The sequence below is a fragment of the Azolla caroliniana genome, unplaced genomic scaffold (genome assembly GCF_043228905.1).
Source record: "Azolla caroliniana isolate FFs.n. ecotype wild unplaced genomic scaffold, voAzoCaro1.0.p SCAF_13, whole genome shotgun sequence".
Lineage (NCBI taxonomy): Eukaryota > Viridiplantae > Streptophyta > Polypodiopsida > Salviniales > Salviniaceae > Azolla > Azolla caroliniana.
Genome location: NW_028230448.1, coordinates 19,777,889 through 19,805,702, shown reverse-complemented (window position 1 = coordinate 19,805,702; position 27,814 = coordinate 19,777,889). Strand labels below are relative to the sequence as shown.

The window sequence follows — 27,814 nt, the reverse complement described above, 5'->3', positions numbered from 1 at the left end:
ATATGCCATGATTTTTTTATTATAAGAATGAACATCTTAACATATAAATTGATTACATAAAGTGTTAATTTTGTAGAATGATGGTAGTGCACTTATTCTGTTGAAATAGAGAAAGGTGAAATATATGTCTTGTTTAGTAGGAAATAGGTTTGTTATTCAAGACATTAAAAGTACTCACACGACAGACATAGATGTGTATCCCTTCTATTTGCATGTGCAATGCTTACAATCACTCATACCAAGATATTCGGTTTACATTAACTTGCAAATAGAATGTTGTTGTTTCATGTATGTGATATCCTTATTAGTTTCTTGAGGAAAAACAATATGAATGCACAAATGCTTCCCGACGTTGACTTTTCATTTATTCACGTTAATGTTGATTATTCATATGTGATTGTTCCAAAGGGGTGATGAGAATAAAGTATGGATCCTTTAAACAATTTAGAAACGAAATGTGCTTGCTCCACCAAATTTGGATCTTGTTTTTGAAAAAATTGCGATAACAAGGCATGCATATAGACTTTTGATCTAGTTTTGGAGCATTCAAGAGAATAATTATGCGATAAAAAAGTTGCCCTTACAACTTTTGCATGATTAATGAAGAAAATATAATAAAACAAAATCTAATCGTTCCACATGTGGATCTTTATGTTTTCTTTTGTGAGAGCGAAGGCATACATTTGAACTTTTGATAATGTCCAAGATCATGAGTGTATATGAATTTAAAAGGAGAAGTATGCAATCAAACGGAATAGACTTGGGCAACTTTGGCGTGTTGAAATAAGTAATATAAATCAAGAAAAGGCTTGACTTATCCTTGTACGCCGCAAATAATTTAAATTAGTATAACAATCAAACAAATAAATCAAAATTTAAGCAAAATAGTTACTTTAGCACACGTTTTAGGTTTCATTTGACACGACTAATTGTATATGAGAAGCTTGACTTATTCCTGTAAATGAAAAATCAATAAATCTATCACCCAAGCAAAATAAACATGTACATGAACTAGTAAAACTAAAAACCCTAGAGGTTACGTGTTTCGACTACATTTTCAAGTGTTTGTGATAATATAACTTCTTTTAGAGACTATGTACAACCCATTCATAAACATTGTTGTAACTTGTACCCATACATTATGTTTGAAAATTGTATAACTAAATGAATCCCACACGCGCCCCTCGTTCAAAGCCTTCCCACCCAGGTGCTCAAGTCAAGAATCAATCACATTCATTCCAACAAACTTTTTTAGCTAGTATGTCATTAAAAGTGTGAAAATTCGAGGCTCATATATCTCCCTTTCATACACTCGGAAATGAGGAAACATTAATATTACCCCGTAAAATCATATTCTATTATTTTGCAAAATTCTTAATTTAATGGAAGAGATGTAATTAGATAACTTTGCATGTTAATTAAGAATTGATATTAATTACTTTTGCACCGGTTTAACCACGTTTCTTGATTAAATTATTCTAATTAGTCCAATTATTAGAGTTGTGGCTAGAGTACCAACTAATTAGAGGACATTATAACCCTAATCGCCATTATTATTATACTACGACAAGAAAATATTGATGATATTTTCCCTCATAAAGTTCCACCCAAAGGTATTGAATCCACACAATTGGCCAAAAAAAGAGCATATTTGTTGTAGGTTGTAGCAAATATACTCAAAGTTGTTCCCTTTAGTTGTTTGATAACCTCAAGACATACGTGTTAATTACATCTACTAGTATTGATTGGGTCATTGATAATCCTTCACACATGTGCAAATATCATGATCCATATCTATATGTGTTAAAGCATGTGCTTGTGCACATGTATGTCTTGATCCTTTATGGAACACATAAAATCATTTTTCAAATAATAAATGTATTTGTTATTAATAGTGAATGATCTTCTTGATATCATATGCATGTGAATGTACCTACATGTGCAATGAATTATGATACATGATGGGGAGTATTTTTGCCTTAATATTCCTTTGCCTTAGGATGGGTAGGTTATCCTTCATTGTTCATGTAAAACATCCTCCTATCTACCTAGTTCTTGGACCATATCTTATTTTGTAGATGGGTGCAATTTTTGCATAATCTTGCATTGCATAGTATTGTTCTATTTTCCTTACTTTTAGTATCCACTAACTAGAATTTATATTGATTCAAAGGTAAAGCTTGTTTGAGGATGCTTTGTCCACATACCTTACATCAGAAAGTCCAAGTAGGAGAAACTACAAGCAAATAATTTTATTGACCTCGACAAGTATGTATTTGTCTATCATTAAAGTAGCCCAACTCATCCTTGTTTGAGAAATGGAAAAAAATGATGGAAATAGCTTATATGAGCAAGATTTTATGTGCTAAAGCACATTGTGAAAGTGTTGCTCTCCTCGTGTCAAAGACTTTAAACATCATCACAAATTATTGATTATGTATCCATAATGTTGCCTTCTAGAGCTCAAAATATAAATATGATGGTGTTGTGTTAAAGCCTAAAGGTTTTTCTTAGCATCAATAGATTTGTGGGATCATCTTGAGTAATGGGCTCATTGATGCCTTCATTACAAAAACCCTTCATAATTATAGGCCGAAGTCATATTCGTTATATAAACTCCATATAAATTTTGCTTAAGATCATTCTCACTATTAATGTTGTAGTTTTGGCTTCAATGTTGTGTGAGAAATACAAAGTGATATAGTGAAGGTAAAATGTATTTTATGAAAGCGGATTCACAAAAACCAACTTGTTATGCTTAAAATTTACGAGGTTCCAAATGTAATTAATATATATTAAAGAATTGGATTAAACATCATGAAGCGTTGCATAGGAGAGAGTACTACACTACAAGGTGACCTGTTCTCCCTCCTTTGGAAGATCAGTTATATCTTTAAAAGCGAGGATAACTTTAGTGGACGATCATTGGAAGGATCTTCTGGACAACTTCATTATCTCTTTGTGGAAGACGGAATTGTAACTCAAGGGAATATGTGGCCTATTCATATATTATAGAAGAAAGATAAAAAATGGATGTTGAATCCTGTTAGGAAATAGGTCCCTCCAGACGGGAAGAGGAGCACGAGTCGAAGAATTGAATCGGTTGATAGCAACTCGGTCGAGGCCGAAAAATCAAATTGATTGTTCGATTCAATTGTAGCCGAAAATCGAATCCGAATTGATTCGGCTAATAGCCGAATCAATCAAAGTTGAGTCAGGGCTATATCTGTAAATAGAGTTAATGTGCCCTTTTGTGGGTTGTATTTGTAAATAGCTCATATAGTGTATATGAGTATAAATATAGTTAGGGCAAGTAGTTATTTGGGGAGGATGAACACTATTGTTGTAACTAGTTATGGTGAGTAGTTCCCACTGTAATTGAGTGAGAGTGAGAGTTGTAACTCTGTTGCTGTCTGTCAGACGAAGGAGAGCCCAAGGTCATTGCCTTGAAGCTTCTCGTTGTCCTCCTCCTACCTTAGTCATCATGTTCGGAGTTTGTGGACCCCCATGGTTTTTCCTTTTCAGGTTTTCCACGTTAAAATCTCGTGTCTCAATAATTGAGTTGTCTGTTTTTTGTTTGTCTCTTGTCTTCTCGATCTTTACACCCGCATACATATACGCAAAACTGGTTATGGCCGGATCGATTCTCAACGAATCCTCATCCAAACGATATAAACAATCTCTCTAAATTGTGGGTCTATGAGAATAAACCCATTGATCGCCTTTTCTAGGATCCCGGTGAGTGGAAATGACAAACCATATCAGTGCAAGGAATGTTAGGTAAGCAAATCCCATTTTTTTCAATATTTGGTAAAAATGGGTAGAGAATTGCTAAGGAAGGGTGTGGTTGTTACGCCAACAAATTGTAAAAATTGGAGATCTAGTAATGTAACAGACTCTTGGTTGAATGCTTATTGGAAATGGCTATGGGCCATGCAAATTCCTAAAAAAGTTGTGTTATTTAGATGGTTGTTGATACATTATGGCATTCTTGTGAAGTCATGGATGTGGGGGCATTGCCATGATTTAAAAGGTGATAGTTGTGGTTCTCCCATTGAATCGATTTACCAAGTTTTATGGATATGTCCTATTCTTGGAGCGGTTTGGAAAATAATGTTGAGAATGTTGTATCCTATTTATGGTAAACAGGTGTACACATGGGTTTTTGTGAGATGAGGAAGATTGGCTAAAGAAATACAAAACTATGAAACGGAGTATGTTGATTATCTTTTCCTCTCCGATGGAAGACATGTATTGGAGGTCTCTTATACTACAACAATTTCTTGTTTGGAAGAGGACAAGGTCTGCTCTACGATATCTTCTTTCGTAGTTTGGGTATTGTGGAAGGCTAGATGAAAATGTGTATTTCAGAAAGTTAAACAGAATGCGGTTGAGTTAGTCAAGGAGATATGGTTAATGCTCTTACATACTCTAATAGGTTAATATGAGGCAATAACTGGTGAGCCTAAGGTTGTGATTCGTAAACAACAACAATTTCGAGAAATTTGGAGAAAGGTAGAGGTCTTCACCTCTTTTGGAGAGAGAATAAAGTGGAGATATGCTCCACCAAGATGGCCTTTTCCTCCCCCCGTCTTGGAACGACCCTACATGAGGGCTTTTGATACTTGACATGTTGGTTGATATGGGTAGGAGGGCTATAATCTATTCTATGAATTCGTTGTAGCCTTTGGGCATCTTTCCATTAATACAAAGGTGAATCTTCATTTATAAAAAGGAAAAAAAAAGTAGAGGGAATAATATAATTCTCAAGTATCCACCCAAATCAAAGTCTTCCAATTGAATTCCATCAACTATCACGATGTCTTTCCATGTTTTGTACCATGGTGAGAAGCAATAAGTTCAATTGAAAAGTGGGGTTGCAAACTCACGAGCTCAATTTAAAGGTTTAAGACTAAATTCCCTTCGAATGTATGAAAAGCTAGAGGGCTTTATACCATCCATTCAAATGTTGTTGAATTCTATTCACCAACGTGGTCTAGTAGAGAGAATGTCATGCATGAGCCCCTACGTTCCATAGTGGAGTTTAGCAAATCAATGGGAAATATATATGGTGTAATAAAGATGTGTGAAAGTTGGGAACCAATGCGTTGTGTTTAGTGTTATAGACCATCAATGGGGTAAAAGTACAAAAAGGTATAGCCTAGAAACCGACACCAATGTATGTACATATGATAGCCATCCAAAATATGGTCACCATCCAAAAGGGAATGAGCCAACTTTAGCTTAATTGTGGGCATAAATGTATTGCTACATATCATCATGACAAACACATATAATCACATGTGACATTACACTAACAAATTTTGATTGAATGTTATAGCAAGCACAATGTTTGGCAATTTCATTTCCTTGCGCTTTTGGATACTTGTTTATAGTATCCTTTAACAATGCAACTTACGAAACAAACCAAAAATTTTAGCAATATTCATGGTTAAGCTAGAGGTCGTAAATATATGGTGTTATTAAATAATCTTGGAAGGAAAGCAAAAGGTGGCCTACCCTCTAAGATGAGATTCAATGTAAATAGATGTAAATAACATGGATTCATTTGAATGATGAAGCATTTGGCTACACCATACTTCATTATTTGAAAACATTTCCATATTTAGCACCAAAAGAGTGCTATCCACCCTACATAATTATTATGATACCATGAGAAATTGACTTTTTTTGTATTGTATCTCAACATAGTGAAGATAAAGCGTGCACTTTTGGTGACTTGGAGGATCTACAATTATGATAAAATACTTAAATAGTCTACACTTATGGTTGAACCCAACCTTAGTGTCCACAAGTGCAACAGAATGTAGACTTAAGAATATGAGAGTAGCAACAAGACCCACCCTTGAACTCATCCTTAGACCCTTTCACGAACTATGCTACCAAGACGCACTGTCAAACGTGGTCTCGAAAGAACCCTATGGTAGATTATAATTCAACGAACAAAGTCCACATGAACCCACAAAGGCCATGCAAAGAAGAAGCTTCATTGGAATACAAATGGAAGGGCCACTATTGAACCTAATGTAGGTGACACAACAAGGCACGACATGGACTCAACCTAAGGGCAAAGAAACTGTCCAAAACGCCTGAGAACCCAACACAACTCGATCTAATAACATCGACAAGTCGACATAGATAGAATGCATCTATCTGGCGGTGTATTGGCAGAGCCCGTGCGAATATGCTCCACGAGAGTAAGAAAATGTGTGAGGTTTTGGAAGAGACAAATACTTTCCCGAACACAGTCGTAGCAGATTTGAAGAGATAAACACCGATACGTAATGGATCCATTTCCCGAACACAGTAGGCTGCAAAGGCCATGACATGAAATGGATGCATTGATGGAGCAGAGAGCAAGAGACAAGAGGAACACAGGAGGAGAGGAGGGTTTTATAGCCCTAAAGTAAAGCAGAGTAAAAATGGAGAGCGAGAGAAAGAGAGACAGAGGGGGGGGGGGGGGGGGGACCCATTCCACACACGCAATATGTATGTATGTATGTGAACCACACCAATACATATACATAATACATACATACATAGCATTCTCTCTCTAGACTCTCGCTCTCTCTCTCTCTCTCTAGACTCTCTCTCTCTCTCCCCTGTGTAGGCGAGAGAAACTTTCTCCCTTGGCATGGCCTCTCTCTCTCTCTCTCTCTCTCTCTCTCTAAATATTTCTTCCTTTTTTTTTCTCTTCCTTCCTATCCCTCACTACTTCACCACCACCAGAGCGACATACCCACCACGCCCATAGAGCCACACCCCCTCCTCCTTCTCCCCCACAGAGAGGTAGAGAACAAGTCCACACACGCAGTCTCTCTCTCTCCATAGAAAGAAAAGATTGACCTTGATTCATTTGCATTCTCCCTCTCTCCCCTCCCCCTTCTCTCCCACTTAGATCTGCAACATAATCAGAAACAGAACAGGGCCATTTCACAACAAATTCTACATACGCACATACATATCCAAAAGAAATCAGATCAAAAATCTTTACTTGCTTGCAGAGAGTTGGCTCTGTTTCTGGACTTTTTTGCACTCCCAATATGCCCATTGTCGTTTAATTATATTGAGGTAAGCCACATCTCTTCTTACTTCTCTCTCATTTCTGAAGATTCTTATGGTCGTGCAAACATTAGCTGCTACCTACAACAATTCATATGCCCATGGATAATAGATAATAGTTATGGTTGGCTTTGATGTGGTATGGATGTAATGACATGCACCTATACCATATTTCTCTATGCTTAGCCCATGAAAACAAATTTTTCGCAGAGGTAGGGGGCATATACGTGTGTGAGTATAGATACCATGTTTCTCGTAATTGGCCATCTTTGTAGCTTATAGGGATCATGTGTCATAACTATAGTATCTGGTGCATATGTGATTACACAGAACCATGTGTTTTCTATGCTTAGCCAGGTCATTAATGCTCTTACATGAATGAGATGGATGTTTCAAACCATAAATATTAGGCATAGCTGGCCCTGATGCAGCTTGTAGGCAAGTAAAAACACCATGGTTTTCCTTTCAAATTTTTTTCATAAAAACGATGGCTATGTCAGGCATGATATATAATTATTATGGTAAAGAGGGAACACAATGTGACGGAGGTATGTAAAATTCTCAGCTAAACTTCCCGTGAATTTTAAAAACTTATCCAGGATATTCCTGTGATCTTGTGTACGAGAAGGAAATCTGATCCACTAAACTACGAAACAATCCCAGTACAAGTAAATCGAGAAAAAGACAGGAATCAGCCTATAAAATCCATTGTTTTATCAGATAAAACAAGACAGTTTTTATTTGTTGGATTCCTTAATGGTGTATTTACTTCATCAAATTTTACAGATGTTAATTTTTTATTGGATTACCAACATAAGCAACGATGAAATGGGTGGCAAGGTTTAAAGATAAAGTTGGACATCCCAACCTACAAACCACAGTACATGATCAATTTAATAATCCTCTCAGTGGATCTCCTGAAAAATCAAGGTACTTCCTTCTACAAGATTAATATTTTTTTTCTCAATTCAGTATAAACATTGTAAAAGAGGGTCTGTAATCATGGTTTTTTTTGCAGCCATGATAAAGAATCAGAACAAGACTTCAGGAAGTTTTGGGAGGAATTTCGCTCATCTCCGTCGGAGAAGGTATCCATATTCAAACAATATGTATTTTTTTGATTTTTTTCTCGAGTTCTGAAGTCCCATGGGCGTGTACAATGCATCTATAAATCGCAAACAAGAGTATATAAGTATTGAGAGCCTTTAATGACACGTCAATGGAAGAGCTGCTATATCTTAGTTGAAATTTTATTCCCTATTCTGTACATTTACCTCTCTTGCAAATATTGGCCTGTTGTTTTTTCTGACACTATTAAAATGCATTGGGATCTAGATCCCTGATTATGATGCATTGAGAACCAAGGATTTGTCTGGTGCTAGCTCATAGGATCATCTTGAATGTGTGTAAATTCTACTAGCTTTCTTCTCTGTTGTAACCGTTTTGGGTCTTGAATCCCTTACAAGAAATCTATCTCGTGCAGGAGAAAGAGCAAGCATTGGAGATGGCGATAAATATTTTTTGCAGACTTTCAAGGAAAATTGGAGATGCCAGTCCTGTTGTAAATAGGTATGTTTCTAGCGTTCTGTCATTTCATTGTAGTTACTGATTCAGATTGAAAGTGTGCGAATCAGTACATGCGTGCTGAAATAGGCTTAAAATCTTTTGTTTTTAAGAACAAAACATGTATCTCTTGATCAAATCTCATCCTATATATAAACAACAATCATTGAGGCCGTCATTTTACAATGTATAGACTTGTGGATGCACGTATATTTTCATTTATGGTGGCGAAAGCATTGGTAACAGAGGTCAATAAGCTAAAGACATACAATGCAAGTGCACCTCAAGTTATCGAACAAATCTTGCATTTCTTGACCAAGTCCCCAAAGGTATAATAAGAGTTGGAGTTATAAAACCTAGGCTTTATTTCGTATTTGTGAGATAGATTCTAGTTTTTGAACCAAACTTTTCTCATATTTCAGGAAGAGACGAGTAGTAATGGTGTCAACATGCTATATGCTCTTCAATGCCTTGTTTCTCCTGTAAGCTTCTTGTTCTGTGTTTGTATAATATATGCTTAGAAGTCACTCTGAAGTTTAAATTATGCATGTGCATCCGACCTTTCATACTCATACATGTATATACCTATTTCTCATGTATAATCATTGTGTTCAGCTACATGTATATACAAAAATATACATGCACGCACATAAAACTCCGAACACATTAATTGGCGGATGGATATAAAACATGTGTATGTTCAACTAGCATTTAAAAGATCCATTCACATCAGGTGACAGAAGAATCACAAATATCTACCTCTACCCCCACATTTTTTGCCAATGGGGTAGGGATACTCTTGGCAGAGGACACTTATGGGGTATCCTTAGGGGTAAGAAGTTTGTTGCTGGCAGTTTGAAGTGCTATGCTGACTGCAGACAAATCTTTCACCCTAAAAAGTGACTGTTGCTCCACCCATCTAGTGTGAATTATTTCTCGTTGTTATGTAAAGAGAATAGATAGATAGTATAAAAAAGTAGATAGAGATCGGAGAGAGTAGATGATTTGTTACTGGTGTTTCATGTGTGTTTTAAGTGCAGTGTTGATGGTAAACAAATCTTCAAACTGAAGATGTCCCCAGGACTGTTTTTCTGCTTCTGTATCATGAATTAGGCCTAATGTATTTAATAAAATCTGTGCCCCTTGCGATCCAAATACACTCATATTCTTGTGGGAAATATTTAGCATAGAACATAGAAAACATGCACGTGATCTGTCTGCATGATCTACCTAACCTCAGCTCAGTTGGATTATGGAGGGTGTTCCTAACATGTTGAAGGTCGTCCTAACATCTGATTGTTAATGCCTCAATGTATAGCTTATCTAAAACAAATAGGTCAATTGTTGGAAATAGAGAAGCAACTCTCCCTGATGTAAGTGGTGTAAACAATTAAGAGAGTGTAACTTCTAGAGGGAGACAGAAAGAAAGAAAGAAATATTAATGTCTTTTAAGAGGCCAAAATGGGCAATAAGACCAAACAAGAGATTACATCTCAAGTGTTGTCTCGTCTTTGAGAACAACAAATCAAAATAAAATAAATATTACTCAGTAAATATAAAAGTAAATAAGATGATAAGAGATGAGGGAATCTAGTTTTTGGCACATGTGAGATTCTCAAGTTAGATATATTATAACTTTTGTCTTCGAAAGATCTCTAGCATAGGTCGATCCAGAATGGAGAGGTCTCCGAAGTGAGGGAAGCACCTGCGATGGCAGGAGATAATGGTCTTTATCTGTTGATGATAAGGGTGCTGAGTTCATGGTCCATGGGACCGGGGCCTACGTGCACAACAAATTGCTATTGCCTGATCTATTGTAACCCCTTTGTTATGTCCTGGTCAGGAACCCATTTGCGTATCCCTTGATTGCCTTGTAGCATTAGTAGGAGTGATGGGGCTAAAGAAAGTTGTGATCATTCTTTGTGGATGAGCTTGTGTGGCTGTATTATTGTCCTTCAACAACTTTTCCATATGTCTCTTGAGTTCTAGCAAGAAAATTCCTAGGCACTGTTGGTCCTCATATTCCATTACCTTTCGTAGTGGGCCAAAGCCTTATTTAAAGAGGCAATGTTATCTCCCTCTGATTTCTTAAAAGACACTACAGTGACATAGTGTTCTTCAGATTCCACTCGCTGATGACACAATTGGGAAAATCTTTCTTCTAGAGGTATTTGTGTATATCTTCCCACCTCAATCTCTAACTGATGTGATGAAGTTTGCAGCTGCCCTATGACACTACGCAACATATAGGATAGATGTATGTCCATATAAGGTGTCCTGATGATGAATCCATTCTCCGATGTGTGTAAAAAGTGTGTCTTGTAGTGGGCCATCTTTGTACCAAGTGATATTTTGGGGCTGATCCATGTTATTTTGTTTTCCAAGTTAATAATATCAGTTCGGATCACTCTACTCTTTTCCACTTTGGTCATATTATTTAGATGGGGACAGTCCAAGCTATATTGGAATGGGGGTAGTGCATTTATACTTATGCCATGTGACTCGAGCCATTGCCGTATTTCAGCATACCAACAATGAATGTCTCCATTTTCAGCCAGTTCTCTTGATGACATAAGTGCCAACCTTGGGTACCTTCATTTAGGGAGCCTCCCAAATATGTTGGATACATGCCACTGATCGGAACAATGCCTCGGTGATTATAGGTGCCGCTCCCATCTTTGCCCGGATTATATCATGGGGCACCGATGCTTTGCTCCTTATCATGCGAGCAATCATTGACACTGACAGTCTCTCTAAAATTTTCCAATTATTTGCCTTGTTAAGACTTGGTCCCCACGTTTCTACTCCATAGAGAAGAGTTGGTGTGACAAGTGTATCAAATAACCACAACTTAGTTTATGCCTCTTGGAACTGGAAATGTGCATATTGTCTCTTCAGAGCACCAAAGGCTGCATATCTACGAGAAAGTCAGGCACAAGCAGCCTCTCGTAAGGAGAACCTAGGCCTTGTAAATGTTACTCTGAGGTATGTGTAGGAGCATATGTATCCCAAGAAGAATTCCGGTTCTGATCTTGTTACCCATGCTTGAGTGGTGTCAAACACCATCACTTTAGTTTTATCCATGTTTATTGACAAACCTTTGTCCGTACAAATAGTTTTAAGGCATTTAGATGGTTTTGTAGTTCCTCTGGAGAGTCAGAAATCAGCACAATATCATCAGCATATTGTAATATTTGTATAGCTATATTAACATCCTTTAGAGGTCAAACTCAACCTGTGGATTAAAACGGATACATTTTGTATCCATTACCTTGGACTTAGAGCAAGAGATTTTTAATGTCCTGATGTTTGACAGAGATCTTGTGAATATGTATCTATAGTTTTGTATGATGCAACACTCTTTATGAAAAAAGAGAGGTTTCTTTGCAGCCACTTGATGTCCAGCCATTGCTTGATGCCGGTCTTCTTTCATGTCTTCTGTGGGTTCTGCACATGATTTTTGGTCAACCAGGGCTCGAAAATTCAGCTGCATCAGCAGAAAACACCGCTCACGTTGTTGAAACTGACTCAGAGCCTCTCTCCAAACTCATGGTAAAACTTATGAAATCCGTAAGGAGCCAAGGCAGACAATTCAAGATGATTATAGGATTTAAACTGTTATCAGTGCAAATGCATTAATTTGATAAATGGGAGTTTTTGTATAGGTGGAGGGAAGCATTGTGCACATCATGAAAGCTTTGGCTCAACATCCAGGCGCAACTCAAAGCTTGGCTGAAGATAACTCATTACAGTTGTTGTTCCACATTGCTGCAATGCGCCATGAGCAGTTTTCTCTAATTAGTGCTGATGCTGTGAAGTTTAGTGTCTCTCTGGCTCAGCTTCATCGGCAGGCTTTACAGGTATTTGCTACCAGCTGATTCAATTGCGATGGTCATCTGTTTAACATTTTGCTTGTCTATGTTAACAGATATTGTGTTTGCTCCTTAATAATGACAATGGCAGCTCAGCACATTACATTCATACACATCAGCTGGTAGGCATTTTCTCTTTGGATTTTATTATTTTCTTGGTGGATGTTACCTCACAAAGCTTGGATATACAGGTTAAAGTTCTCCTTAAAGTTATCAGGGAATTTGATGGCACCATTCAAGATGCAGAATATGCCGTGGATGTCGTAGATCTAATGCTACAGTGTGTTGAACTTTCATGTAGATTAGGTGGGAATGCTGTTATTTTCCTGATGTTGGCCTCTAAATTAACCTTCAGCCGTAACTGTATTACTATTTTATTTGCTTTGGTTTGGCAGAGTCATCAGTTAGGCTAAGGGATGATTTGCATAATGCGCATGGCTACCGCTTCCTAGTCCAATTTGCATTGAGCATTGCGGAGAAATTCTCATCAAACAGGTCATTCATGTCTAGCAGTGAAGCTGAAAAGAACTCGGGGGAAAGCTTGCCTCTTGTGCTTACACGCTTGCTTGATATACTTGTTAATCTAGCTCAAGTGGGGGCATCTGGACCTCAAGGCATGGTTAAGAGTGTAATAATGAAATCATCTGGCGGTATAGGCCGTACATTTCTGTTCTCTGACAGTGGAGTGACTCCAAGCAATGATGAAATTCCAATGGATGGAAAAGTCAAGGATATGGAGGCTGTTCAAGTTTTACAAGACATCTTTTTGGAAGCTAGAAATGTTAAATTACAGCTGGAAATTTTGGATCGGCTTCTTCGGATATTCTCCAGTCATATTGACAATTATATCTTATGTCAAGAGCTACGAACTCTTCCTCTTTTCATTTTGAACATGCCAAGCTTGCCGGAGATGGTTCAGGAGAAACTATTAAAGGTCTTAGAATATGCTGCCACTGTTGTTAATTGTAATCTCGAGCAAGAATTGCTTTCACTTTGCTGTTTATTGCAACAACCTCTCCGTAACTCTATGCAACGAAATATTTTAATATTCTTTGCAAAGTTACTTTCCTTTGATAAACAATACAAGAAAGTCCTTAGGGAAGTTGGAGCACTGGAAGTTCTCATAGATAATTTAAAGATGTTGAATTCATTGAATCCTCAAAGGAATCTTCTCACAGAAAGAACGACTCAGACAGACAGCAACACTTTAAGTGAAGAGGTGAGTTTAAGGAGTATATCCTTTTCCTCTTCAGATACTGTGCAATTTTCACCCAAAGCAGACCTTTTTGAGGACAGCGATACTCTTACAATTGTATGGGACTTTTTGGTCTCAATGCTTAAAGGCACAGAGGCAAACCAGGCAGCTTTTAGGAAAATGAATGGCGTAGCTGCAGTTCTTCCACTCTTAAATTCTCCTCACCATCGTAGTGGTGTCCTTCATTTAATGACATGCCTCGTTTGTGAAGATGTGAAACAGGTCAGTAATAAAGGATAGGATGGTACTAGTGTAAAGATGCTTTGTGACCCTGTGCATGTAATATTCTAAAATAATGACTCATGTGTAATTTAAGTATTTGTGAATGTATGCAGTCCCATCCTGAGGAACTTGGTGCACTTATTGAGGTGGTGAAAAGTGGATCACTAGCAAATTCATTAGGTCAACAAATTAAGGTGGATGTTGAAACAAAAAAGGATATTTTGTGGGCTATTTACCGAATCCTTGCTGCAAATAACAATTGCAAAGATGTGTTTGGTACAGCCACAGGTTTTAGCATTCTTTTTACAATATTATACAGCTTTCCAACAGATAGAGAGCTCAGTCAGGGGAAAGAGAATTCATCGTTGTTATTGATTTCACACTGTGAAGTATTTAAATCTCTGATTAATGTGGTGAAAGAAGCAGTGTCCAATAATGCCGCCAATAGGTTACGATTGCATAAGATAATCTCGTCACAAACCTTTAAGGAACTCTTAAGTGATTCTGGCTTACTGTGTGTAGAACATGAAGAACTAGTTGCTGACTTGCTTCTGGGCCTTGCCTTAGAGAAGAAAAGTTCATCTGGGGAGATGCTTGTTTTGTCATCTGAGAAGGAACCAAATTTCAATCAGAAACTTGAGGAGACTGGAACTTCACTTGTTACAATTCCAGAAATTGATCTATATGATGTTGAGTCACCTGATCTTGTATTAAATGCAGGAGCTATTGAAATTGTAATAAGCTGCATGAAGTACTTCTCATTTGGTTTGCAGTTGAGAATACTTGAAGTTCTGAAGAAACTTTCACAAGCATGTACCCACAACAGAGATTGTATAACTGCTGCAGGTAAGCCATAAACGTTTTGTTTATATTTGGGTTGTCATGTACTCTTGGGCTTAGTAATGCTAGTAAAATCTACTTTATGCAATTTGTAAAATACATAATTAAAATCTGTAATGCATTTACTCATGTGTAGGTTTTTACTCTCCCACTGTATATGTTTATGTTAGCTTCCATTTGTGAAACTGGAGAAAAATAATTTTAGAGCAATGTTCCATGATAGTGAGACATGTGGCACTTAAACTTCTGGGATAATGTTAATCTTTGCTTTGGTTTTCCCAAACAGAAAGTTCATAGGATTTTATTCTAATGGACTTGGCAGACAGCCAGATCTAGGGTCTGAGTCTATTTCAGTGTGAACATGCATATTTGATGAACGGTCTGGATTAGTTTTGAATTTAATGTGAAACTGCAGTTTTGATAAAAAGCAACCAATCATACCGGACAATGACTAATTTGCTTCTTGATTTTGAGAAAACGTGTTCTGAAGTACACAATGTTGCGTATGAGCTCTCTGTAACATTGTATCACTCACGTTCTGGGGTTTTATTATCAGACACAGTGTTGCTTATGATCTGTGGTGAAATCGTCTGTCAATTCACTCTCATGAAGTTTGTTCTCCAGGGTTCAACGCCCTTCATTTATGATTATTCCATACCGAGACTATCTTTACTTTTCTCAAGGATCAGTTGTGGTTGTGAAGAAACTACGCCATGCAGTAAACGCTGATCAAAGATCTTATGTTTGCCATTTTTCTGTGGCTATGGACAGATACTAGGATCATGCTTACTCTTGATACTTTTGGCTGCTTTAGTGTAGTAGTCTCAATTGGAGGAAGTGTTTTTCTTTCTTTGTTGGTGCAATGCTACCATCCTATGGGGAGTCTTCATGGGCCAGACTCGCTAATATCTTTGTTTCCTGGTAGGGGTGAATGTGTTTCATTCAGTCTATGTGTCAGAAGCTACTTCATTGGTATCTATGAACTAATCAGTTGCGGCACATTGCTTGGTAGCTGACCAGGTGCTTGCTCCACCTCACGTGGCACCTAATCAGGTGCTGCTAGCTGTCAACGACACATCTTCCTAGATATAGAGCCAAGCAATAAATTTGATTTTTTCATATATTTATTTGTCAAACTTAAGTCCCAAACTTTCTTAATTGGTGTTGTAACTTCTAAATCATAGGGTGATTTGGGTATTTTAGATCCTAAGATGGAGTTGGATCTCCACTTTCCATGTTTCTCATTCCTCTCTTTCGTTCCCGGTTATGACCTGTGGAAAGAATTTTCACATTTAATTTTCTGCTGATTACCTTACTAGTTGGGTTCCAAGATGAGGTCTTTCAGTTTTCTTTTTATTGAGACTCATAGAAGGCCGGATTACTTTCTTCATGTGTTCCATTAATAAACCTTGGGCTATCATCATTCCCTTGTTTAGAGCCTGCTTGCCCTCAAGGAGAGATTGTGCATCTGGAATACCCAATGATAGAGTTTGTTAGACTCACTGATCGTGTGGACTTCTAGCTTGTTGTCACATGGGTGTATTGACAGATGATCAGATGTGATCTTAATTTGTATGGTATTGACACACATACAGGATAGTTTGACACATACATGTCCTGTATGTATCAGAGTATCTTGTATGTGACATGCATGTGTCCTGTATGTACTCTGTGAATGATGTTCAAATTTAGATTTTTTCCTGGATATCATCCAGATGATGTGGCTATGCCCCTGTTTATATATATTTGTAATCCAACAAATCGACAGTTTCCCATTTGTTGAATCAACCTCGAGGACCATTTTGCCACCTTAGTACTATCAGCAGATCAGTGGGGTTGGGTTGTTGGGAGGAGACTAGAAGGCATGCATTCAACTCCATTTTGTCAGCTTGTAAATTGTGGGATTTGAATGGAGCCAGTAAATTAGTGCATTTGGTGCGATTTGAACTCAGGTGCACAAGTTAATAAAAACACATTTACCACTAGACGACAACCCTAAATTCCAATTCAAACAATGAAGATGAATATAGAACTTCTCTAAAAGAGGACAAAGTGGCCTATAAGACCCATAAATGTTACAATCAGGACATAGCAGAACATTCTCATCAATAAAGTACAGCAAGAGAGAGAAATAAAATGTTATATTAACACATTCAAATGGTCAAAGTGATCTATGATCCCAAATGGTACGTCCGTGTGAATCTTATAGAATGTGGTAAATAAAGAAAAATTGGATTGTACCTAAACTAGGCTGTGTTCAAAGTACAATGACTTAGGGATCATGGGTACAAGTAATGTGGAGAATGCAATGTAGAAATTAATATATCTTCGATCTATGTTTGCGAAAATGCAAGTGGATCAGGCTGTGAATGCCCTACTAGGATGATGCCGTATCACTTCAATGCCGTCCACAAAGGACTGCCTGGAATATTGGTCTCAATCTTGGCCAATGATACTATGTATCCTCGAATGTAATAATGTTTTTCATGTTATGATCTGTATATCCTAGGGAATTTTGTTGAACCAGATGAGCTGTTCATTCAAGCCATATTCCTCTACAAGCTGTTGGTGATTATGCTTGGTCTGATGCACCTTGTCATGCCTTTGATCAGGACTTCTTCTGTTGGCATTGTAATCCTCAAAATAGACTCCTGACTCTGCAAAACTCTAGTAAAAGATAGGTCCAAACATATCTCATCATAGAAGTCTACGACCTGGGAAAATGGTTCAAATACCTCCCTTATGAGATAATGGAAGTGCCCTCAGATCTAGTATTTTTTTGTATGATGGCATATGTAGCGCTCGTCAGACCCAGGCTCTGTAAGGCATAACTTGGATATTCTTTGCTCATGGTGTAGAAGTCCACCACTTGGGATAATGGTTCAAATCCTGCCCTAAACAAGGTATCTGAAGCATCCTGGGATCTAATATTATACCATGTAGCTGCAAATGTAGTGCTTCTAAGAGTTGGGCTGTGTATGGCAGAGCTAATATGTCCTTTCCTCATGAAGTTCAACCCTTGACCTATCTATCTGTATCTACACTGATGTGATGAAGTATGAACTTGTCAATTTATATGAGACAAATATATCTAGGGTGTAGTATAATAAATCCATCCACAATAACATAGAGAAGTATTCGATAGAAGGCCATGAATGAGATGCTAGCTAATGGCGTTTCTAATCTTTGGGCAAGTCATTGAAGGAACTAATCTCATCAATGCTGAAACCATGCAATCCAAACCACGATGTTATTTGGGCATACCAACAATAAGCATCACTCTCGCTTGTGGATGCTTTGACAGGACTCCAGAGACGTAGGTGTTATTAAATACAGCACCCTTTACAAAAGGAAAGATATAGAGATAAGCCTAGGGCACAAGAGTAGCAGATTCATTGCGTGCATTTTTATCATACTTGAGTAATGATCTGACCTGGTCCCCAAGCCTTTGTATTCTTGTATGCTACATAATATAGTACCTTATACAAAAAAAGAGATAGAACTAATCACTTTATCTCATTTATTAGGGTGCATATCCTTGCTTTTGGAGATTGCAAGGTCTGCTGGTGGCAACACAACTCTTTTTGAACAAGTATTACGCATTGTAGAAATCCTCGGCTCATACAGGTTTCCTTTTCTATCCTTTTAATTTATAGAATTGCTAAATATTCATGGATTTATGGACATACTAAAGAAACCTGTATTCTCGTTACATATATTTAAATATGGGCAGATTATGTACAGCTGATTTGAGGACTTTAGTGCGCTGGATATGGTTGAGTAGAGACTCTTCTAAGCAACAGGATGATCAGATATTCCTCGAATCAATGAAGAGGATGATCCAACTTGAATCTAATATGTCAGAAAACAGCTATAATGTACGTTTTATTGATATGTCAACTGGAAAATCTGGTTATTCTTGCATGAATATATCATTGGGGAACAGGCCGTGGCCACCGGCAGCTGGCTACTCATTTGCATTTTGGATAAGATACAGAAGAACCAGAAGTAAAGAACATAATGCTTTTGGACCCAATAATACTTACCAAAAAAGTTGGTCTGGTCCACACGCAATGGAGCATAAAAAGATTCATATATTTTCTGTAGGCTCTATGGAAGAAAGAAGCCAATTGTATGCCGAGCTTTATTTGGAAGAATCTGGTACTTTGTATTTGGCAACAAGTAATACTAGTTTCTTGTCATTTAAGGGTGTGCTTCTGGAAGAAGGCATATGGCAGCATGTGGTTATTGTACACAACAAGCCAAATATCTTAGCTGGGTTATTTCAGTCTAGCACTGCCTGTCTTTATGTGAACGGAAAGCTGAGGCAAACAGGCAAACTTGGATACTCAGTTTCCAATGTTGGTAAAAGTCTCCAAGCAACCATCGGGACATTGACTTCCGATCTTGAAATTTCCTTAATGCGCTGGAGCCTTGGTGCATGCTACTTATTTGAGGAGGTCTTGACATCACAAGCCATATTTTTGATATATGCCTTAGGAAGGCGCTATCATGGTCTCTTTCAAGATGCAGATTTGCTTTGGTTCTTGCCTTATGAGGCAAGCAGTGGGGGAAATTTGGGAACTTTTGAGGGGCTGGAACTAGAATTAGCATATGGTGCTAGCAATCAGAAGGTAGAGGAAAGCCTAAAATTATCAACCAAGTCTGGAGGCAGTGGAACTGTGTGGGATGTAGACAGGTTAACTACCTTTGTGAGCCAGTTGTCAAGTAAAAAGCTCATATTTTGCTTTGATGGAACTTACTCTGATAATGATACATCAGGGGGCATAACTCTGGTTAATCTTTTGGATCCTTTATCTGCTGCAGCTTCACCATTTGGTGGTTTGTGAAATTTCTATCGTATTCTCATTTTAATGTTTGGTTTCTTCTCAATAATGGCTAATGTGTTCATTTTTCTTTTTTCTAACACCAATAACTTACGTCTATTCAATGCTATGCAACAGGCTTACCTCGCATTGCAAGGCTATATGGAGACATCACTGTATGTTCTCCATGCAGTCTTAGCGAAAATATAAGGAAAATTGGAGGAGTTGCAGTAGTGTTGGCATTGATTGAAGTTGCCGAGAGTAAAGAGTTGTTACATGTAGCACTTAGTTTGCTTGTAAGTGTTCTTCGATGGAGCTCTCAAAATGCTTATGATATGAGTGCTACCAGAGGTTATCATCTTCTGGCTCTGTTTTTGCACCATAGGATGCATCACTTTGATATCCAGGATCTGGACATGCTATTCCAGATTGCTGCCTGTGGAATTTCCTTGTTTAACCTAGACAACATAGGTTCCTTCAGTACTCCCCCGTTGCTTGGTAATCATACAGGTGGTATTAAGTTGGATCGTACACTCAAATCAAGTGGTGAAGAGGCTTCACCATTTGGGTCTCAGCTAGATTCCAGTGATATCTTTCAGCAAGATATGATGAGCCATGACTCAGATGTAGAGATTTCTGAACTGTCTAATGAAACCTCTAATGGCCTTATCCTTACAAACCTTGAGATGATGGAACATGTATTACTTGATTGGACGTTGTGGATTGCTGCTCCTGTTTCCACTCAGCTTGCTTTACTTGGGTTTATTGAACGACTGGTGGCAATGCACAAATATAGAGTACACAATTTGGCAATGCTGCGACGAGTGAACATTGTACAACACTTACTTGTTACACTACAAAGGAGCGATGTAGAAACTCCTGTCCTGGAAAAGTTAGTGGTGCTCTTGGAGATTATTTTGGAAGATGGGCTTCTAACATCCGAACTGAGATGTGTTGTTGATTTTGTCATTATGACATTCGAACCACCTAAGATTCAGGAAATATTTACTGGACGGAGGGAGCCTGGTGGAATGCATGTAGTGGTACGAAATATGCTTCTTGAGATGCTTATTGATCTTCAAGTAACCGTTTCTTCAGAAGAAATCTTTGAATCGTGGCATAAAACTGTTTCTTTAAAGCTGATTACTTATCTTCTCGATGAGGCTGTACATCCTACAACTATGCGTTGGGTGATGACCTTAGTTGGAGTTTGCCTTTCTTCCCCTAGCAATTTTGAAATGAAGTTCCGCAGTAATGGTGGTTTTCAGGGGCTGATTCAGGTCCTTCCAAGTTTTTTTGACTGTCCAGAAATATATTATATTCTCTTCTGTCTGATGTTAGGCAAGTCTGTATATCCAAGGCAGCCAGAGGTTAGAATGCTAGACTTTCTTGCACTTATGCCAGATAATGGAAGTTCTGTTGAGCTGCTCTTTACAGATCTTCTAGAAGCAATCATTTTAATGTCAAAGAGAGCATTTGACAGACTATGTTTGAAACTGAATTCAGCAGAACAGGCAACAGATAAAATGCAAAGGTCTTTTCCGTTTGATGACAATTTCTCAGGCATCACAGATTCTGCCGAGCAACTGCAGGGGGAAGCATTATTGCATAAGACATATGCAGCAAGGCTGCTAGGTGGTGAAGCTGCTTCCCCTGCAGTTGTAACTTCTATGATACGCTACATGGTAGACCTTGCAAAGATGTGTCCAGCATTTTCAGCCGCACTTAGACGCCAGGACCTTCTTGAGAGTTGTTGTGACCTCTATTTCTCCTGTGTCAGGTTTGTAAATTTTCTTGTGCATGTACCAAAATTAGATTAGTTTTCAGTTCTTCTTCTCACGACACATTTGGGGTACTAATGTTATTTATTGGCACATTGCTCACATTAGGGCTGCATATGCTGCTCAGAGATTTCAATGTGCAGAAATAAAAGGGAGGGATGAATTCAATGATAGCAAGGATGTAGTTAGTGCTGAAGTATTGGATTCTATGCATGGTGAAGAGTCAACAGTTTTATTTGAAAGAATATCTGATTCCAAGAACCTGGATGGCGATGATAACATGTTGCACTCGATTGCTACACGAATACCTGATGTGAACTATGCCGCCGATGATATTGTTCATCAAGTTTCACAAACCCCTGTTTCTGTTCCACGACACAAATCAGAGAACAAAGCACACGCAGAAGCGGAATCTCAATTCTTATTTACTCCAGAGTCATCAATTTCAGAAGCATCTGGGTTATTGTTAAGGCCATCATATTCAATGTCCACTACTCCATTCGATCTTTCTACTTCCTGGATGGGGAGCTCATCCAGAAGTGAGGCTAATATTGGTGCTTCGATTTCAACACCAAGCACATCAATGAATTCAGAGGTTTACTACAGACCGAGTTCATCAGGAGATGGATATTTGGATTATCTATTTAATGAGTTAAAGCCGGAGTTTCTTCTAAGGCTTGAATCACTGGGATCAGGCGGTGGTCCTTGCTCTTCAAGCTGTGTAGCTGTCCTAGATCTGATTGCTGAGGTACTTGCTGATGGTTTGTCTGATCAAATTAGGGCTCTCTCACTTGTGGAAGTGATTCTTGAGACAACACCATTTGGTGTTGCTGTAGACACTGCCCTGGCATTTCAAGGTTTGTGCCTGGGTCGTGTAATGAATTGCTTTGAGCGTAGATTGCTGCGTGATGATGAAGAAGTAAACAAAAGACTTGACAAGAATAAATGGTCTTCTAACTTGGATAGTTTTAGTTCTCTTCTCGTGGACTGCGTTTATACCGGTGCATTTAGTGAGCCTGGTTCAGTGCTGAAAGTTTTAGAGTTTCTTTTGTCAATGTTACAGCTTGCAAACAAAGACAGGAGGGTTGAGGAAGCACCAGCAACTGGCAAGGGTTTCCTGTCACTTGGAAGAGGTATTGGACGGCAAGTGGAAGTGTACGTGCAGGGTTTGCTGAAAAATGTTAATCGCATGATCATCTATGGTTTCTCTGCATCATTTATTACAGCAGTTACAGAGGATGGATCCAAACAGGAAAAGACAGAATTAAGAAAACAGGACGATTTAGATGAAAAATCTTTCCCAGCTACAGTTGATATCTCTAGTCTACTCCAGGCGGTGATATCTAACAAACATTTAATATTCAGTCCTATAAATCTTGATACTGATATAGCATGCTGTCTTTGTATCAACAGCATAAATTTGCTAAATCTGCTTTGCGATGCAAAGCCAAGCACACTAGGCCAGCTGGCAGGTGAGGTCATGAAAAGTCTGTTAACTTTTAGGAAACCTGTTCTAGAGGAACTTCTTGTAGTCAGGGCAACCCAAGGTGAAGCATTAGATATGTTGCATAATGGATTTGACAAGCTCATCCATAGCAATATCCGTGATTTCTGTGTATGGTTTCAAAACTCCAAGGAAACCATTTTTAAAGTGTTAGATCAATGTGCCTCTATCATGTGGATGAAGTGTGTTACAAATGTAGCTAAGTTTCCTGGTATCCGATTGAAGCAAGGAGAGGGCCGGCGGAAGAAAGAATGGTTAAGGCGAAATCGGGAAATCTCAAAGCTTGCTGATCGCCACTGGGAAAAGATGAAGGAAAGGCACTATTCTCTTGATTCCATACGGAGTTCAATGGAAACTGACCTTAGATGTCTCCGACAAGACAAGTATGGTTGGTTGCTTCACGCAGAAAGTGAGTGGGAGCAACATATTCAACAACTTGTACATGAGCGTAGCATCTTACCCATGCTTAAGGACACACGAAGTGGGCAGCCTGATTGGGAGCTATGTACAACAGAGGGTCCATATCGTATGCGTAAAAAAATGATACAATGTAAAGTTAAGATTGATATGACATGTGTCAACAGCCCTAGGCTGGAATGTGCAAGGGATTCGGGTTTAGACATTGGAAAAGCTGATAATGACCCAATTATTCACCAGATTTCAATCGGTGATACTGCCTGGAGTGATCGCAGTGGCAACAGTCAGTTATATGTTGAAGATGTAGACAGAGACCAGGATATACACCTGAAAGATGAAGACAATACATCGTCTTCGGCGTACACTGGATTTGATAGTGCCCGGTTGGAAAGTGAGAGCATTCATTCCCAAGCTGCTAGAACTAGCAGCGTTTTCTCTGCTCAACACAGCATTCCTGGAGAATTATCAGAATCTATTCAAGGATCTGCAAGGAGATCTTTACATCCAAGTGACGATCCAAAGTCTGAGGGCACGAAAGAACCTAAATATATGCATGATGATGGAGAGTATTTAATAAGGCCATTCCTAGAACCAGGCGACAAGATAAGGCAGTGGTATAATTGTGAAAGAGTTGCTGGTCTAGAGAAAAAAGATGGATTATTTCTGATCGGAGAATTGTGCTTATATATTATAGAGAACATCTACATAAGTGAGCAAACAGGTCATATATGTGAAAAAGTTAGCAAAGACCAATTATCGATGATTGATCAGGCAATAGGAGTCAAATCAAGCAGTCCAGTTGTTTCACAGGATGGAGAACTAAATGATAGCAATCCTTGGCAGGAATCTGTAGGTGAATGCATTGGTGCCCGAGCTTGGGCATATACAGGAGGTGTGTGGGGAAGAGAGAATGACCTGGCTATCAGCCATATGGCTCACCCATGGCGGAAGTGGAAGTTAGAGAGTGTACATGAGATTTTGAAACGTCGTTACCAGCTTCGCCCTGTTGCAATTGAGATTTTCAGTACAGATGGTTGCAATGATCTTCTTGTGTTCCACAAAAATGAAAGAGATGAAGTGTTCAAGAACCTTGTTTCGCTGAATCTTCCCCGAAACAACATGTATGTTTTAAGGATAACTATCTCTATTGAATGGTTTTCTTCTTATGGAATTTGTTTTCTTAGTGCACCAGCTAAACTGTTGTGCACTTGGATTCCCAGGTTGGATGCTACTATTTCAGGTACTTCAAAAGAAGATGTCAGTGAAAATAATGGACTGTTTAAGCGGATGGCTAAAACATTCAGCAAACGGTGGCAAAATTGGGAAATTACCAATTTCCAGTACTTAATGCATTTGAATACCCTTGCCGGGCGTGGCTACAATGATCTAACACAATATCCAGTCTATCCATGGGTGCTAGCGGATTATGATAGTGATTCTTTGAATCTTGAAGACCCAAAAACCTTTCGCCAGCTGAACAAACCAATGGGTGCCTTGTCTCCAGAGAGGGAAGATGAGTTTAGAAGAAGGTAAATAATGCATCTCTAGTTCAATGATTTCTGTTTTATTATTAGTCCTATTTCCATTTTTGAAGGAAAATAAATTTATTTTCCAGGTATGATAACTGGGATGATCCCGAGATACCACAATTCCACTATGGATCTCATTATTCAAGTGCAGGAACGGTACTATTCTACCTAATCAGGTTGCCACCTTTCAGCACCGAGAACAAAAAACTGCAAGGAGGACAATTTGACCATGCAGATCGCTTATTTTACAGTGTAAAAGAAACATGGTTAAGTGCAAGTCAGGGTAACACTGCAGATGTAAAGGAGCTTATCCCAGAATTCTATTACTTGCCTGAAATGTTTGAGAATCGTTTTGGCTTTGATTTTGGATTCAAGCAGTCAGGGGAGAAGGTACATCTCTTTCAATGCAAAACTTCATATATGATATTTTATCCGGCTCGTATAAGCTTAAAGTGTATACACACTGACTTATATGATTAGCCATGGGATACATTGTCAGGTGACGGAATGTAATGAGTCTCAACCATTAATAACTTTATTGTTTTCTAGGTTAATGAGGTTCTCCTTCCCCCATGGGCGAAAGGTAGTGCACGTGAATTTGTACGCAAACATCGAGAAGCATTGGAATCACGTTATGTTTCTGAAAATCTACATCATTGGATAGACCTTATCTTTGGTTATCGGCAGCAAGGCCAGGTTGGCTCATTTATGTTTTATTTCATTCATGGATTTGAAACCTTGGTTAGCCTTTCTGGAAGGATAAAAGAAAGAAAAACCAAATATAGCTGACATATCTACCACTGTTTTGTAGGCTGCAGTTGATGCTACCAATGTTTTCTTCCACTTAACATATGAAGATGCTGTCGATATTGATTCAATTCATGACCCGAATATGAAAGCCTCGATTTTAGCACAAATCAATCATTTTGGGCAAACTCCGAAACAACTTTTTCAAAAGCCACATCCAAAACGAAGAGTCCAAAATAAACTTACTCCTATGAATATCTTGAGTTGGCATAATGTTCTTGTTCCACAGGAGATGCGGACATATCCTTTTCCTATTTCCCAAGTTGTATATTTCCATGAAAAGATATTAGCTTCAGGTGTGAATCGTATTTTGAAACCCCGATCGTACAAGAAGTATGTAGCTTGGGGGTTTGCAGATAAAAGCTTGCGCATTTTCTCGTATGACCAAGATAAGCTACTCTCAACTCATGAAGGATTGCATGGAAATGAGCAAATACAATGCACGGGCATCAGTCGGGATGGACGAATTTTGGTGACGGGTGGTGAGGATGGGATGTTATCAGTATGGCGGCTTCAGAAGCAAGGTGTTAAGAAACAACATTATTTAGTGTTGCAGAGAACACTGTGTGCTCACACACAGAAGATCACTTGCCTTGCAATTTGCCAGCCTTATAGTCTCATAGTTAGCGGTTCTGAGGACTGCAGTATAATCCTTTGGGATCTGAGCAGCTTGAGGTATGTTCGACAGTTGCCTCTTCTGCCTTTGGCTGCATCGGTAGTACATGTAAATGAAATGACAGGTAATATAGTTACAGCAGCTGGTACCACCCTTGCTATATGGAGCATTAATGGGGACTGTCTTGCCACTGTGAATACTTCTCAGTTACCTTCTGACATGATCATTTCAGTGACTAACTCTTGCTTTTCGGATTGGATGGGAACTGATTGGTTGATTACTGGCCACCAGAGTGGGTCAATTAAGATTTGGCACATGGATCATAATTCTTTGGATATGTCAAGGGTATTCACACGAAGTCAGAGTATCGCTCCGCGGTCTCTTTCCAGGAAATCGAGCAAAAAGGATGATAGTAATCCTTCTTTGGAAAAACTGGAGGGTAAAATTGAGATGACACCGATGCCAGAGTATCAACTCACTCTGTTTAAAGTGCTGAAATGGCATAAACAAGCTGTCACTTGTGTACATGTGACCAGTGATTTGAAGCTACTTCTCAGTGGCGACTTGGGTGGCCATATAGTTTCCTGGATACTTCCGGAGGACGTGAATACCGAGAGATGAAGAGTCGTAATTATGATTTGATGAGAACACATCTTTCAGAGCTAAAAATACTAGTTCGTTCAAGTATCATCTGATACACTTATTACCCAATCAATTATGTGGCGGAATTCTCTCACTCACTTCAGGTCCTTGGTGAAGATAAAAGCTGCTGTTGAAAAGACTAAAGAAAAGCATGGTTTCTTGATACTGCATCTGTAAATGTGAACAAATTTCCATAGATTGTGCAACACATCGGGGGAGCAGAAATCATATTGGATAGTTTCATCATGAAGTTATATCAACTCTGCCCCTCCCGCTCCAAAGGGACCAAGTCTCCCATTAATTAGGCTTTGCTTATTGGCTCTAATTTTTGTCCACTAACAACTAACTATACAACAAATCTGGGGGAAGTCCTCTATTAGATGTGACACATGGGAGAGAGTTTTTCCCCTTTGTATAGGTGGATGTATAATACATTTAGTGTTTTAGCGAGCAAGGGCCAAAAAATAGGCCTATTGTAAGGAAGCACCTAGAATGGCGATTTCATGTATATTGTTGCCATCACGGTGTCTTTTTATTACAAAAAAAATGTATACAAGTTCTTTTTGCGATCTATGTTTTTCATATATTGGAATAAACATGGTGTGGTTTGTTCTAGCTATGTATCTTACATTAAGAACTCTTATGATATTGTGTACCTTTCATTTGGCAATGTGATTTGTTAGCATTACACATGTCACACAATTATACCTGAAAGCCCATCTATCAACTCACTTGACTTTGATAGGTGGACTCCCTCTAGTCCCTCTTGGAAACAGGTGTTCGACCCATAGAAATATTGGTACTCCAAAGAGTATATAAATACATTACAAAAGTCAAGAATATGCCAAATCATCAAT

General features: G+C 38.5%; 1 protein-coding gene across 1 annotated transcript; it reads left to right on the top strand.

Moving 5' to 3' along the window:
• Positions 1–6,736: 6,736 nt before the first annotated feature.
• LOC147856580 (protein SPIRRIG-like) lies at positions 6,737–27,570 on the top strand. The gene is made up of 20 exons (XM_087329046.1): positions 6,737–7,092; positions 7,870–8,013; positions 8,102–8,171; positions 8,567–8,652; positions 8,840–8,975; positions 9,069–9,128; positions 12,037–12,198; positions 12,312–12,506; positions 12,575–12,640; positions 12,710–12,824; positions 12,914–13,995; positions 14,109–14,841; positions 18,363–18,462; positions 18,569–19,677; positions 19,800–21,441; positions 21,551–24,484; positions 24,584–24,892; positions 24,979–25,282; positions 25,442–25,588; positions 25,704–27,570. Exons 2-20 carry the CDS (start codon positions 7,907–7,909, stop codon positions 26,934–26,936), a joined length of 10,590 nt encoding a protein of 3,529 aa, XP_087185172.1. The 5' UTR covers positions 6,737–7,092; positions 7,870–7,906; the 3' UTR covers positions 26,937–27,570.
• The last annotated feature ends 244 nt before the right edge of the window (positions 27,571–27,814 follow it).